This window comes from Crotalus tigris, unplaced genomic scaffold (assembly GCF_016545835.1).
Source record: "Crotalus tigris isolate CLP2741 ecotype Arizona unplaced genomic scaffold, ASM1654583v1 scf7180000017546.9332058, whole genome shotgun sequence".
Taxonomy (NCBI): Eukaryota; Metazoa; Chordata; class Lepidosauria; order Squamata; family Viperidae; genus Crotalus; species Crotalus tigris.
Genome location: NW_024096465.1, coordinates 1220725 through 1235782, shown reverse-complemented (window position 1 = coordinate 1235782; position 15058 = coordinate 1220725). Strand labels below are relative to the sequence as shown.

The 15058-nt window shown below is 35.8% G+C and overlaps 1 protein-coding gene across 1 annotated transcript in view; it reads left to right on the top strand.

Moving 5' to 3' along the window:
- Window positions 1-15058, top strand: part of TCERG1L (transcription elongation regulator 1 like) — a 186786-nt gene that overhangs the window by 128129 nt on the left and 43599 nt on the right. Inside the window, exon 7 of the mRNA XM_039334794.1 lies at window positions 580-668. Within this exon, the coding sequence (XP_039190728.1) occupies window positions 580-668 (89 nt within the window). The remainder of the gene's footprint in view (window positions 1-579; window positions 669-15058) is intronic.

Here is a 15058-nt window from a genome sequence, read left to right as displayed (position 1 = left end):
TATCTTCCTGCTTTGCTTCACCTTCTAAAATCCCTAGAATCTGTAACTGTCATTATTGAGATGATAGGCAAACTGTAAATTATGAAAACTGCACTGATCGATAAGCTCTGCAGAACTGAGCCAGTTTGGTCTACTGATTAGGGTGTCAGACTAGAAAGCAGGAGGCTGTGAGTTCTAGTCCCACTTTAGCCATGAAACCCAGCTGGGCAATTTTGGACCATTCACTGTTTCTCAAGCCCAATCCACTTCACAGGGTTGTTGTTGTTGCTGTGGGGGAAATAGGAGGAGGAGGGTATGTTCCAAGCAGTTATCTTTGTATTCATTCAGACTGCTCTGTCTTATTATTCAGGAATGGCCAATGCAAAACTCATCCATGTGTTGATGAAACCCAATTCCCACAATCTTGTGATTAGATATACAATTAACCGTGAACCAGTTCTATGAAATAACATTATGTGTAATACCTTTACCTCTTTAAGGAAAAGTGTAATATAACAAATAAAATGCTTGTTAGAACATAAATAAAATGTGTAGCATAATAATGTCCTTGGCTGATTAATCTGTTTTTTTTTCCTGAAGACTCATACTTTAAAACTACTCCCAGATGATGAAAACAGTTCAAATGGCAACAAGCCTGTGGCTTCTACTCCTGTTCCAGGATCTCCCTGGTAAGTACCCTCTAGGAATGATAGTTTTCCATTATTTGGGCTATTGCCAAGTATAAATTAAAGATCTACTATATTATTGTTAGCTAAAGAAAAGGAGAAATGTAATGCTTATTGGCTATTATCCAATGTTTAACATTTTTCTTCAGAAACTGACACCCTGAATATATCTCAGTGCCCTCACAACTGCACAAATCAATGAAATTCTGCTCCATCCCTTAACATGACACTGTTGCAAATCTGAGGTGCAATATCAGTGATGTAAAAAGGACATTAAAGAAAATATAAACTGAAATTTAGGAAGTATTCCTGATATGCTTAAATAGAAGTAAGGTACTTGGAAATGAATGCCATTTAACTCAATGTGATTAATTTCCAAGTAGGTTTGCATAGAACTGTATTGTCCAGTAATAAATGCATACAGTAGGATACCTCTATAAGTAGCCTGGTATTTGTTTCCTTTTTAGGGAAATAATTTTTCACTAATTATATTAACGTGCTTTAATGCAAAAGACCTCATTCACTTCACCTACATTGCCTCATCATGCTGGTTGATCAAGTGATCTATGAAAGAATCACACTGCAACATGGAGCAAACCTTTAGAGAATATATTATTAATTCAAGCTTCTTTAGATAAGAAATCAAAAGATCAGCGTGTCAAAATCTACAAAGAATCACCACATCTGATAAAAGTGTGGAATTGATACCAAACCCATTCCACTCATAGGCTGGCTCCATGCTTCTAAAGGATTCTGTGGTTCATGTGACATTACCAAGCAAACACTGGGATGTCATTCAGAAACAAGATCAGGAAGTCTTGAGAGAGTTTCCAGGTTATGCAGCTTAAAATAAAAGATGAGTTTTGATTATTCTTTGGCAGCTACTCCTATCACATTAGCTCTAATGTACTATGAAGTCTATGAGATAATTACATGCTATACATATTTACTGTTCACTAACATTTTTCTTTGTTCGCTTTTTCTCATACTCTTGATCACTGTTTTCCAGACTAGTTTTGAACCCTATCATAGTTTAGATTGAAACAGTCAATTCTTTACAGTACCATATATTCCGGCGTATAGGGCGACTCGGCGTATAAGACGACCCCCGAGTTTGATGCCGAGTCGCAAGACGATCGACGCCGAGTTGCATGCCTAGAAAGGCATCTTATACGCTGGAAACTACTGGTATTTCCGGTGTATAAGACAATCGACGCCGAGTCGCATGCCTAGAAAGTTGTCTTATACGCCAGAAACTACCTTATTTCTGGCGTATAAGATGACTCGGCGTATAAGATGACCCCCGAGTTCGGCGCCTGTTTCAACGCTCTCAAAAGTCGTCTTATATGCTGGAATATACGGTATGTTAAAATAGCAATAGCTCTAGCAATAGCACATAGACTTATATACTGCTTCATAGTGCTTTACAGCACTCTCTAAGTTTATACAGCCAGCATATTGGTCCCTACAATCTGGATCCTCATTTTATAGACCTCGGAAGGAATGGAAGGCTGAGTCAACCTTGAGCCAGTCAGGATCGAATTTCTGGCAATGGGCAGAGTTAGTCGGCAATACTGCATTCTAACCACTGCACCACCATAGCCTTTGAAATCCTTGTTTTGGAGTCAAACAATCCAAGTTATAATCTCTTAGTTTGCTCTGTATCTACAAATGGGCACACATGTACTAATATATCTAGATATGATAGGAAGAAAATAGCTAAAAGGTTAAAACTATACTATACAGCTTTTTCAATTTTGTATTTTATGGATATTATACTGTTTACATTTTGACTCTGTAGACTTTTATAAGTATTTGCCCACTGAACATGGGCTGATATAATAGAACCCAATCCAACAATACTGATATCACACTAGATTGGTTGATAGCCTGATCCTAATGTTGTTTAATGACAGTCCCAAGGTTTAATGGAATTTAACTCCATACAAATGTTTAAAAGATTGCAACTTTAATCCTAAATGTGTCATTGAACTTTTTTTGCACATGTGTGTTGATTAAGCAGCAATTTTTGTGGGGCTTTTATTTTTCCCTTTATCCTTTCCCTCCCCCAACTAGGAAAAATAGTGGATGGCTATTTTGATGCTTTTTAGTATTTTTTTAATACATTTTTAATTTGTTTACTAGACTGAGACTATAAAAATACATATGTTCACTACACAGAAGGCAGCAGCAATACAGCATTCTGGTAATCTGCTTCTATTTGGTTTATTTGTTGTTGTTAATTGCGAAGTCGTGTCCGACCCGTCGCGACCCCATGGACAATGTTCCTCCAGGTCTTCCTGTCCTCTACCATCTTCTGGAGTCCATTTAAATTCACACCTACTGCTTCAGTGACTCCATCCAGCCATCTCATTCTCTGTCGTTCCCTTCTTCTATTGCCTCAATCTTTCCCAACATTAGGCTCTTCTCCAGTGAATCCTTCCTTCTCATTAGGTGGCCAAAGTACTTGAGTTTCAACTTCAGGATCTGGCCTTCTAAAGAGCAGTCGGGGTTGATCTCTTCTAGGACTGACCGGTTTGAATGCCTTGCAGTCCAAGGCACTCGCAGGAGTCTTCTCCAGCAGCATAGTTCAAAGGCCTCAATTCTTTGGCGCTCAGCCTGTCTTATGGTCCAACTTTCACAGCCATACATTGCAACTGGGAAAACCATGGCCTGGACTATAAGCACTTTTGTTGGCAGAGAGATGTCTCTGCTTTTTAGTATGCTGTTTAGATTTGCCATAGCTTTCTTCCCCAGGAGCAAGCGTTTTTTAATTTCTTGGCTGCAGTCCCCATCTGAGGTGATCTTGAAGCCCAGAAAAATAAAATCTGTCACTACCTCCATTTCTTCCCCATCTATTTGCCAGGAATTGAGAGGGCCGGATGCCCTGATTTTGGTTTTCTTAATGGTGAGTTTCAAGCCAACTTTTGCACTCTCCTTCTTCACCCGCATCAAGAGGCTCTTTAGTTCCTCTTCACTTTCGGCCATTAGAGTGGTATCATCTGCATATCTTAGGTTGTTGATATTTCTCCCGGCAATCTTAATTCCAACTTTTGATTCATCTAGCCCTGCCTTTCTCATGATGTGCTCTGCATATAAGTTAAATAGGCAGGGGGACAGTATACAGCCTTGCCGGACTCCTTTTCCAATTTTGAACCAATCAGTGGTTCCGTGTTCGGTTCTCACTGTTGCTTCTTGACCCGCATATAGGTTTCTCAGGAGACAAATGAGATGGTCTGGTACTCCCATCTCTTTAAGAACTTGCCACAATTTGTTGGGATCCACACAATCAAAGGCTTTTGCATAGTCAATGAAGCAGAAGTAGATGTTTTTCTGGAACTCCCTAGCTTTCTCCATGATCCAGCGTATGTTGGCAATTTGATCTCTAGTTCCTCTGCCTCTTCGAAATCATGCCTGTACTTCTGGTAGTTCTCGATCCACATACTGCTGGAGTCTAGCTTGTAGGATTTTAAGCATAACTTTACTAGCATGTGAAAAGAGTGCAATGGTGCGATAGTTTGAACATTCTTTGGCATTGCCTTTCTTTGGAATTGGAATGTAAACTGACCTTTTCCAATCCTGTGGCCACTGTTGAGTTTTCCAAATTTGCTGGCAAATTGAATGTAGTACTTTTACTGCATCGTCTTTTAAGATTTTGAATAGCTCAGCTGGAATACTGTAAATTTGGTTTATACCTGGATTTAAAAAAATATTTGAGAAGAATTTATGAAACGTTCCATTGTTAATATGCTCCAATTCCTCATGACTATAATGTATAGCCATATTGTTTTCTTGGCCAAAATATAAATTCTTCCCCTGCCCTCCCACCTTTCCAGACTAGTTTATAATCTGGAAAGTTTACTGGCCTCTCTTCTAAGTAGTAATTAGGTTAGACCCTGCTTATCTTTTTCAAGAAAAGCCAAAATTGGTTAGGAGCTGACATTTGCAGTGGCTTAAGGGCTTTCTAAACATGTCCCTATTTTCCTGTCTGAAATATTGGAGTATAGATACTACTATTCTTTGAATTATCACTACTTTGAACTTTATCTGAAGTTCATAAGCAAAGCTCTGGTAAGCTCACTGACATTGCTGGCAAATCAACTACTTCAAGAGCAGGAACCCTAAATCATTTAGCAGCCATAAGGATATGCCTTGTGAAGTTCATGTTTTTATTCTGCAATTCTTTTTTACTTGCTGCAGTACAGATCTGAGCATCTGTATTGGCTGAATAAAACTAGTTCAAAGCCAGGAGTTAGCGACTCTGTCTGGTGCCTGGAACCGTGGAAATAAACTTGAACAGTTGGGTCTTCATCCCTCTCACAATTTATGAGATTGCCAATTCTTACAAGCCTGGATCTCATTACATTTCATTTGAGAATGTTGAAATTTCATGTGGATTTACCTGAATTTGTCAAAACATGAACTTTAGTATTGCATATGAAAGCTCTTGAGATCCTGGCTATTTGGTTTGTTTGTTTTTACTTTAAAAAAATAATTCCCAGGATGTGCAAAACTTTGCAAGACTGTACTGGATAAAATTACTCTATATTCACCCAATACAGAAATGGTTATAGTCTTTGGGCAGGATTGATAGGCTAAAGATTAAATATTATGTGGGGCCTTGAAAACAAATTACATATTATGATATCAAAAGATTTGTGCTTAAAAGATAACTTGTTAGTTTAGATTGGTGCTTTATAATATGATCTTAGTATATTTATTTTGAAATGCAAACTCTGAATTGCTGCTTATATCCAATTGAATAGGGTCAGTATTATGTTAGCTTTAGAAGTATTTTATATACAAATCTTGGCCATTACCTCCATTTTTAATTAGTGTTCTGTCTTTGAACAAATCACTATATTTTTTGCATTTGGATAATTGAAAACTTTATTATGCCAAATATGGACGAGCTGGGAGATGAGTCTGATAATTTTTAAATTAAATGTCAAATTGGGTTAGTAATGGGAAAGTGAAGAGATTTCTAAAGGGAGCTGCCATTTGGATCCATTTTAAGCACCTCTCCAGGGATATTCACTAGGTCTTTCAGTCCGATGTGAAAATGGGCCATTTCCATTTCAGCTATTACCTTGCTTTTATTAGATAAATGCCTAAGCTTCAACTGGCCCAGTGGTAACAGTTCACACAATGAATGTATTTGTAGCTGGAAATGAGTTCTACCATCATCTGGGGAGATGGAAACTGTCTGTGATATAGGCCAGACTTTGGGATTTCAGGAATGAGAGAAAAAAAAATGAATAGGGGGAAGATTCTGAAAAGCAGGTGTTCAGGAGTTTTATTTAAAATGTATGCAATTTCAAGTTTATTTTGAATAGGTCTCTAACAGCCCCACAATTTTACAAGTTTGCACATTTCTGTCTTACTCTGAGCCCCAAGCAGTAATTATAAGCAAATGTTTTGCAATATAACAAAATACATATGAAAATGCACTACAAGGCCCTTGACAGGCAAGTAGATGCTTTTCTGTTTGCTATTTAGTGAGCTCCTGCATTCAGCTTTAATGTTTTCAGGAATGCAAAGATCTTTCCAATTGTTTCTGCAATTCTCAGAATTCTGAGGCTCAGCTGAAGTGCTTCTTCAGGACACTTATCTGTACAAGCAAACATTTTTTAGTGACACTAACATTTATTTTAAGTCAAATTCCAGCAAAACAGTCGGTTATTGTGCTAGGGAAAAATTACTACTCATCTACATTCTCCATTGTTTCAGCTTGTTTCATATACAGTGAGATTAGCACTTGCCACAGCGTCTCATTTGATTGTTTATTTAAGTTATGGTCAAAGGCTGATGTTCATTCTTTTTAAGCATTTGATTCAAAAGAACTATTACTTAAAGCTGGAAGAGGCAAGAACTGCAGATCTTCAGATTTCTTTCTGGTTCAAAATAAAATCCAAGATGGAACAGAATTTCATTCTTAACTCTTCCCAACTCATAGGCTCCCTGGATCCAAAATGGCAGTTTCCACAAACCAGGAAGGCTCTATTTAGTATTCTCTGGATTCAGGAACAATGTGCAAGCAACGATATAAAAAGCATGAAATTTCTCCAATTCTTATCTGCAAAATTCAATTTATCCTTGACATTTTCAGCCTGGAGTTGCCAGGCACACGGGAATTGTGGGACCATCTACAAACGCTGAGCATTTGTCCATCTTTGCTTATCCACACATCATGGAAAGGAAATTCCTTTTAAGATCCCTTTCAATTATTGTCAAATATGGAGGGAAGAATTAGTTCTAGATTGGTTCTGCTTCTTTAAATCTCCTTATTCATTTTGCTAGTCTACCCTAGCTCAATTAATTAAAAAGTGAGAATTAAATTATTTAATCCCCCATAGCAGCTGGTCCTGTAGCAAAACCTATATGCAGAATATGGTCTCAGTAATACAACCTGAGGCCTGGGTTCCTCCCTCTCCATTTTAACAAGTACATCCTGCTTATTTAACTCACTGTGAGCTTCACAGGAGAGAGATTTTCTAACCACACGCAAATGAATGAATGAATGAAGCTGACACTTAACAACCAGGCATCTGGGAGACATAACAATTTATGACTGTCAAACATGTTGAGAGAGACAGAATCAAATTTGGCTTGGCTTAGCTTGGCAATGAACCAAACCATTTACTGGATTATTTGGGAAATGGCTTTACTTATTTCTAAGTCAACCCAATGCTATCTATACATATCATTATCCCTAAGTGTTCTGAATCCTGTTGTCCTGTTTTGGATACACATCTGTAATTATGAAGAATGTATGTATTTTTTTGGCAGCTTCTTACAATCAAATGGTACCTGGGTGGCTAAGGCTCAGAGTAGAATATTTTTAGTAATTAAATACTGGCAATCAAATGAGTGCAATAAACAAAATTACAATAGTTATTCTTCAAAATAGAAAGGGTGGAATTTTTTTTGCAACCAAAGTCTTAATAGCTTAAATATTTCTTTCAAGGATGAGTGAGCATGTATGACATATTTGCCTCTCTCTATTCACCCAAATGCTGGGGGATGACTGATATCATAGTTGCCCATCTGGCAGGTACAGATAAAATATTATCAAAATATGCCAAGTCTGCATTCCTTAAGCATCCCTGCATTCCTCCTGGGTTTTATACTCCATCTAAAAGAAAAACTTAGCTAGAAAGAATGTGGTCATTTGTTAACACAATCTCTATGTTTATATAATAATATTATTAAAGTTTATAGTTATACTAGTAAAACCTAATGCAAATTAAAGAAAGATAGAAGAATAAAAAGATGCAAAAATGAAAAAAATGAAAATAGAAAAAAAGAGAAAAGTGATTTTCAACTTTTAACACAAAAATAAACAATTTTAGTAACTTAGCATCTCCTCTTTAAATATAACAGATGATATCTTCTTCCAATAGCTCAATAATTTATATATAATTTATAAACAAATTATATTATATATAATTTATAAACAAATCCAGCAAAAATTCAGCAAAACTGATGTCAGCAAAACTCCATTAAGGGCTATGAGAAATAACACCAAATCTATTTTAACCTTAATCAAATAAACCAACTTTATATTCCTTCCTTTTACTTCTAACGATTTTAATATTTATTCCATTCAAATAGTGCCCTAGAATTAAATTTCATTTCATTTTTCCTTTGTCATAAGATTTTTCAATATAAAAGCCTCTTTTGTAAATCCAATATAGCAAAATTATCCATATCACTCTCTTGATTTACTTTTTATATCCCTTTTAATTATTACATTACATGCTTTCTATGTCTAATGTAGCATCTTTTTCCATGGTATACTTATAAACCCGCTTTCAGTTCAGTCTTAAACTTGTCAAGTAAAACTTGTTCCTTTTCCATAATACCTTTTAGACCAGGCATGTCAAACTGCTGGCCCACGGGCTTGATGCGTCATGCCGAAACCGTGCCCACCCATTGCCAACAATGGGGGAAAAGTCCTGATATATCACGTGATGTCATGAGTTTGTCATGCCTGTTTAGACACTCCCTCTTCAAAGGCAGATATCTTTGTCGACATTATTCTGAGTCCATTTTAAAAAAAAAATGCTTCATTCTGTAATTGTAAGTTCAGTTTATATGTTCTTCTCCTTTAATTGAAATTGTAAATCCTTCTAGGATCTATTTATTTAAAAAAAAAATCTTACCTTATGTTTTAAAAAAAAATAAAAGAAAAGCATTTTCCCATGGGAAGAATTATTTATAGTTAATTCCAAAATCTTATTTCAAATTTATTTTAATTCTTAGTTCATTTGTAACTTTCTAATATCAAAGTTTTAATCACCCTTTTGCTATTTATTTCAAAAGATTTTAAAGTTCTTAAACTTGTAGTTAAAACTTCTTTTGCAGACTATTGAAGGAAAACTCATCCAGTACAATCAAATATGCCAATCCAAGATTTCTAATAGCTGAAAAGAAGTTAACAACTAAATTCCAACAATAATTAGAGAAGGAAGCATGCAAATGTAAGGTCTTTTCAAAGAAATCGACCTAAGTTTGAGGAAGATGACTATTCCTTCTTCTCCATGAGCTCTTAGCTCAACCAAGATTTCTATCTTGTGGTCTGCTCATAAGAAACAATTGTGTGGAACAGTTGTGGACAAAGCTCTTCATTCTTTGCTAAGGTCATCTTCATTCTGCCATTTCTTTCTCCAGAAATACCTTTTACAATCTCTATTGTTATTGTTAACTTGTAGGACTGCTGATTTGGATTCTGGGAGTATAGATAACTCGATATAGAATCATGTTATTCACAGAGGCTTTCATTAAATCAGTAGAATTAACATTAGTACCCACTGATTCCCTACACTTGCCTTCTGCACAAAACTAATTTTATTGGACAAGTGGACTTGATATGCTTAGAGAGTAAAGATATAAGAAAAAAAAATCTTACTTGATGTAAGGGAAAATCTGTACTCTTGATTGTAAGTGATGGTAATAACGTGTTTATTATTCATTAGTGGCATTCAACATACAGTCTAGGTTTCATCCTCTTTGCTGTGTATCATTTGATATTTATTGTAGCCAAGACAATAATTTAATATTTTGTTAAATGAATTAAATAATAAACACTTAAATTAATGTATTCTCTGCTCCCAATGCTTCTCAAATGCTAGCTTGTTGGTGGGCCTGCTTCCATTCATAGGTTTTTTTTTTTTTTTTGGCTTTTTGCTCTTTAAGCTTTCTACAACTTGACTGTGATCTACTGTGAGCCAAAAGCTGGATCAGTAGTGCATGTTCATTTTTGAAGATGATTAAAAGGTGATATACTGGTAATATACTATGAGTCATATCTCTAAAACACAAAGAATAAGAAGTGGCTTTTTTTCCTAAATGTTATTACAACAGTTAGGGAAAAAGCATACACTAAAATTATTCATATTTGTAATAAGATATTTTCCCCTCTGTACTTTTTGTTCAAAAATAGAAAGTTACATATTACACGTAGGTATTTGAAAATTGCTTCGAATAATTCTTTCTAGGTATTTCCATCAATACGGAATTAAGTCATTAAGTAAGTATTGTGTGATAATTAAATCATCTTCCCATTGCTTAATCTCCTTTTACCTTGTTGAAGATAGATAGATAGATAGATAGATAGATAGATAGATAGATAGATAGATAGATAGATAGAAGATAGATAGATGGATGGATGGATGGATGGATGGATGGATGGATGGATAGATAGACGGACGGATGGACGGACGGATGGACGGATGGACAGGGATTTACTTGAACATAATGTTATGAGAGTTTTCTTTCTTTCTGTAAAGCCAGTCCCAGTTAGTATCGATTAGAACGGGAAAGATCAAACCTGTTTCTGGGGTGTGTCAAAGCTTGACACTTTCACCCCTCCTGTTTAACATCTACATGAGGTCATTGGGGAAGGTCATCCATCCATTTGGAAGATCATACATCAAGTCAGTATGCTGAGGATAATCAGATGAACATTTTAACCCATTATCAATCAAACAATCCTGTCAAAATTTTGCCATAGAGTCTGTAGGCTTTTGGGAGGAAGCAGATGGGGGCCTGAATGGGGAAGAAAAATCTCAAGGTCAGCCTAACAAGACCAGGTAACTTTCAGTTTTTTGTCCTCCTGATTCTGGAGATTTCCCACTTTTAATTCTGAGTTGGGATGTTCTGCCTGCTCAGAACCTATGCACAATTTGGGGGATCTTCCTAAACTCCATGATCCTGGTTGAGAAGCAGGTGTCAGTTGTGGTTAAGAAGGATTTTGCACAGGTTCAGTTTATATTCCAGTTATGTCCATTCCTGGTTAGAAAGGTGCCCCTCGACTTCTGGTTCTGGAACGCGGCGACGCCAGTCACACCTGGAAACTTCTCTCCAGGCCGTCTGGAGTTTCCTTTGCCAGTAGACCCCCTAGGGGGTCAAAAGTCACCCTGGAGGGGCGACCACCAAGGAGAAGGCCGGCTGGTAGATAGGGAAGGGCAGCAGCTTCCCCTGAATCTCCAGCTTCTCCTTAGGGCTGATGGAGCAAAGATCGGCCTGTAAGATGGCCAATCACCCTGCTGCACCAGCCAAAAGTCACATCGTCATCTAAGTGTTAAAGACCCACCGCAGATGATCCAAGTGAGACCCCTTTTGTTCCTCTCCATACCCCTGCTGTTTTTGCCTGTAGAAGCTGTTTGTGCTATTATTTCCCCATCTAGAGAAAGCGGCTTTAGTAATCGTGGGTACAAATGTGTTTTACAAAAAGGACATAAAAAATAAATAAATATTCATTTAAAACTATACTCTATTCCTACCTACATTGTGCTGTAGAAAAAACTGTTTTTTGTGTGTTTTTTGGAGCAGTATTATATCGGCAGAGTATTTCTTTTTCTATTCTCCCTTTAAAAGATAGAAAAAAGAAAAAAATGGCGTTTGAAGAAATTTTTGTAGCTCACTGAGGACACCTACTGGTCAAAAGTTAATATTGGATTGTTGTTTATTTGAAGATGAGAGAGCTTTGGCCTTCAAACTGTTTTTCAAGAAAAAAGATAATTTGAGCTAGCTGTGTGATCTGTGGGGGTGGATAATGCTCAACTGTAACCTTCACTAAAAAGGAAAAGGATTCTTCTTCAACTAATGCTAAAATGGAGAAGCCTCAATCACATTTAAACTATAAACTTATACTGGAAAAGATCTATGAGGCTAAAGAAGAAATATGTACTACAATAAAAGAGGCTACTACAGAACTAAGAGCCAGAATCTCTACTTTAAAACTTAAAACTGACTCCCAGACTACACTTGACTACTCTACAAAAGAGATTATACAGGAAGAGGTTTTAACTGAGGATAAGGAGAATCTTATTTTGCCTTACAAGCAAGACCAGGAAAAACAAAGACCGAACTTTGGACTTCTGAAGCAACGAGGCTTTATGGACAAGAGAAACAGAGGATTAAATCAGAGATCAAGATGGTCAGTATCGAATCAAGTGACACTACAAGCAACAAAAAGACACCTATTATCTGGAAGGGAAGCCCTGTTATGGAAACCTACCTGGCAAAAGAGGAAAGCTAGAATAAGATTGAAAAATTAAATTTAAAATTTCTTAAATTGGATTAAAGGCAACCTAGAACTATGGACTGATGTAAGGACTGAGATTTTGAGATTGAAGTAAAAAGATGTCTTAGAGTTGGAGTGAATTAATAATTAATTGAATGTTAATTAAATAAGACGACTTGTTTGTCCTATAACGTGAAATTTAAACTTTATTTAAAGAATTGAAATGATTTAAGGTTTGATATTAATTTGTTAACTCAAAGAAATTGATTAAGTGAAGGATTAGATATCTATAGAATAGTTTGATAAATACATACATTTAGATGTGTCTAGGATAGATTAATATTTTTGTTTAAAAACAAGATATCTTTCTGTATAAGGGATTAAAGACAATTTAGAATACTATGAATGTTCCTTTTAGAATGTTAGGTTTATTTCTATGAAAATTATGATGTAATAGAATGACAAAAATTGAAGAGATGTTTCAGATTTGAAGTGAACTAATAGTTAATTGAAATTTAATAAGATGATATGATTTTCTGATGATATGGACGTTATTAGTCATGATAATTAACTGGAGATTTGAATTTTGTTTAATGGAATGACATGATTTAAGGTATGATATTATTTTTTTTAGCTTGAAGAGATAGATCAATTGATAGATTTGCTAGGTACAGGATAGATTAATATTTTACTCTAAATAAGGGAGATTAATGGCAGAAGAAACAAATAAGATTTTGGTAAAATTAAGAAAGTAGAACATATGTGGAAGGGATATTTGAATTGAAAATGCTTTTATTTAAAGTTAATTTGATTATGATAGAAATTGATGAAGCTTAAAAACAGGTCCAGGTTGAATAAATTTAAGCTAGAATTGGATATTCTAAATATACTATGTTATTTGAGGGAAAAAGAGAAGGAATATTTGACGTATTGATTATATTATGTATATATGTCTTGTTTTAAGATGTTTGATTACCCCAACACCACGGTGTGTCCTGAATATGTTGCTTTAAGAACTTAAAAAAACCAATAAAATTTGTTTTTTAAAAAAGAAAGGTACCCCTCACAGTTGCTTATGCTTTAGTTACCTACAGTTGGATTACTACAACCTGCTCTACATGAAGATGCCCTTGAAGAATATCTAGAATATGCAGCTTGTACAGAATACAGTAGCACAAGAAGTGATGGGCAAGCATTCTTGTAGCCATGTAGCAACCCGAGCTACACTGGTTTTTAGTTGGCTTCCAGATGATGGTTATGATAAATAAAGCTCTCCAGAGTGTAGGGCTAATAACTTGAAGGACTGATTTTCTCCCATGGTATCTATTCATTGTATTCATTCTCTCAGTATTATCCTGGTCTGGGTCTATTGATTAAATAGGGCCATCTTCTAGGACCCCAGAGTGGGCCATCTCTGTCACTGCACTTGTTTTTTGAAGAGTGTTGCACTGGAAATCCACATGGCCCCTACCTTGTCTTCCTTGCGGTATATCCAGTCTAGTGATTCAGGCAGATTATTTTTAATGGTGGCTGCTGTGGACGTATGGTGTGTATGTGTGTGTGTGTTGGTGGCTTCCTTCCATATGGCAGTTAAAATTTATGCTCTTTCATATTTTATTTTATTTTTCACATTTTACTGTGTTTTTAGTCTGTGGAGCCATCCAGAATCATCTGGGAGTTGGCAGCGTAGAAATATGACTAATAAATAAATAAAGTTTTATTTGTTCCATAAACCCTCTTGGGCTTCATGTTTTGTACAAATTTTATGTAATATCATTTTCCAAAAATATATTTAAATCTTTATTTTCCAGAGTTCAATGTTTAAATTCTGTTGTAGTGAATCAACAATTAAAATTTGAAAGTAAACTTTCATATTTTTGTGTAACTTGGTAACTTGCTTTTAGATTCATTTCTTTTCCACTAATTCTGTCTCATTTTATTTTATGCACTATATGTTGTTGTTCAGTTGCTAAGTTGTGTCTGACTCTTCCTAACCCCTGTGGATCATAGCATGCCAAGCTCACCTGTCCTTCTTTGTCTCCCAGAGTTTGTCTAAAATCATGTTCATTGCATTGAGGACATTATCTAACCATTTCATCCTCTGCTGTCCCCTTCTCCTTTTGCCTTCAGTCTTTCCCAACATCAGAGTCTTTTCCAACAAGTCCTCTCTTCTCATTCAATGGCCAAAGTATTTAAGCTTCAGCTTCAGTCATCTGTTCTTTCAAAGAACAGTCAGGGTTGATTTCCTTTAGGATTGACTGAATTGATCTCCTTGCAGTCCAAAGGACTCTCAAGAGTCTTCTCCAGCACCACATTTCAAAAGCATCAGTTCTCCAGCACTCAGCCTTTCTTATGATCCAACTCTCAAAGTCATACCCACAGAGAGACATTAACATAAATTGCAAGGGTTTTGCATGACCATAATTTCGGTCTAACAGCTTTAAATCAAGAATATGATTCCACATTTTAAGATAATTTAATTCATTTGTTGAGAGTATAACGATATCTCCAGATGCAAGCACATATGGTCATGGAGGGGCCAACTAACTTGTAAGAACCCTGCGTATACAATATTAGTGAACAAATAGTTGGTATAAACATTGGATTTTTAGTGGGATCCTATTTCCCTTGTTAATTCAGTGAATGATGGAAAGAAAGTATTATACAAATCACTATATTATCATTCCACATTTAAGACATCCTTGCTTTTTTCCAAGACTATAGGTCTAAGATTTTTCATGTATCTTCCTTTTTCACAACAACAACAACAGCAGCAAACAAGACAGTCTTCCATATACCAGAATCAAATAGTCTTGTTAGAATAAGTATACATTTGAATTATACTATCAAAATAAGAGTTGGT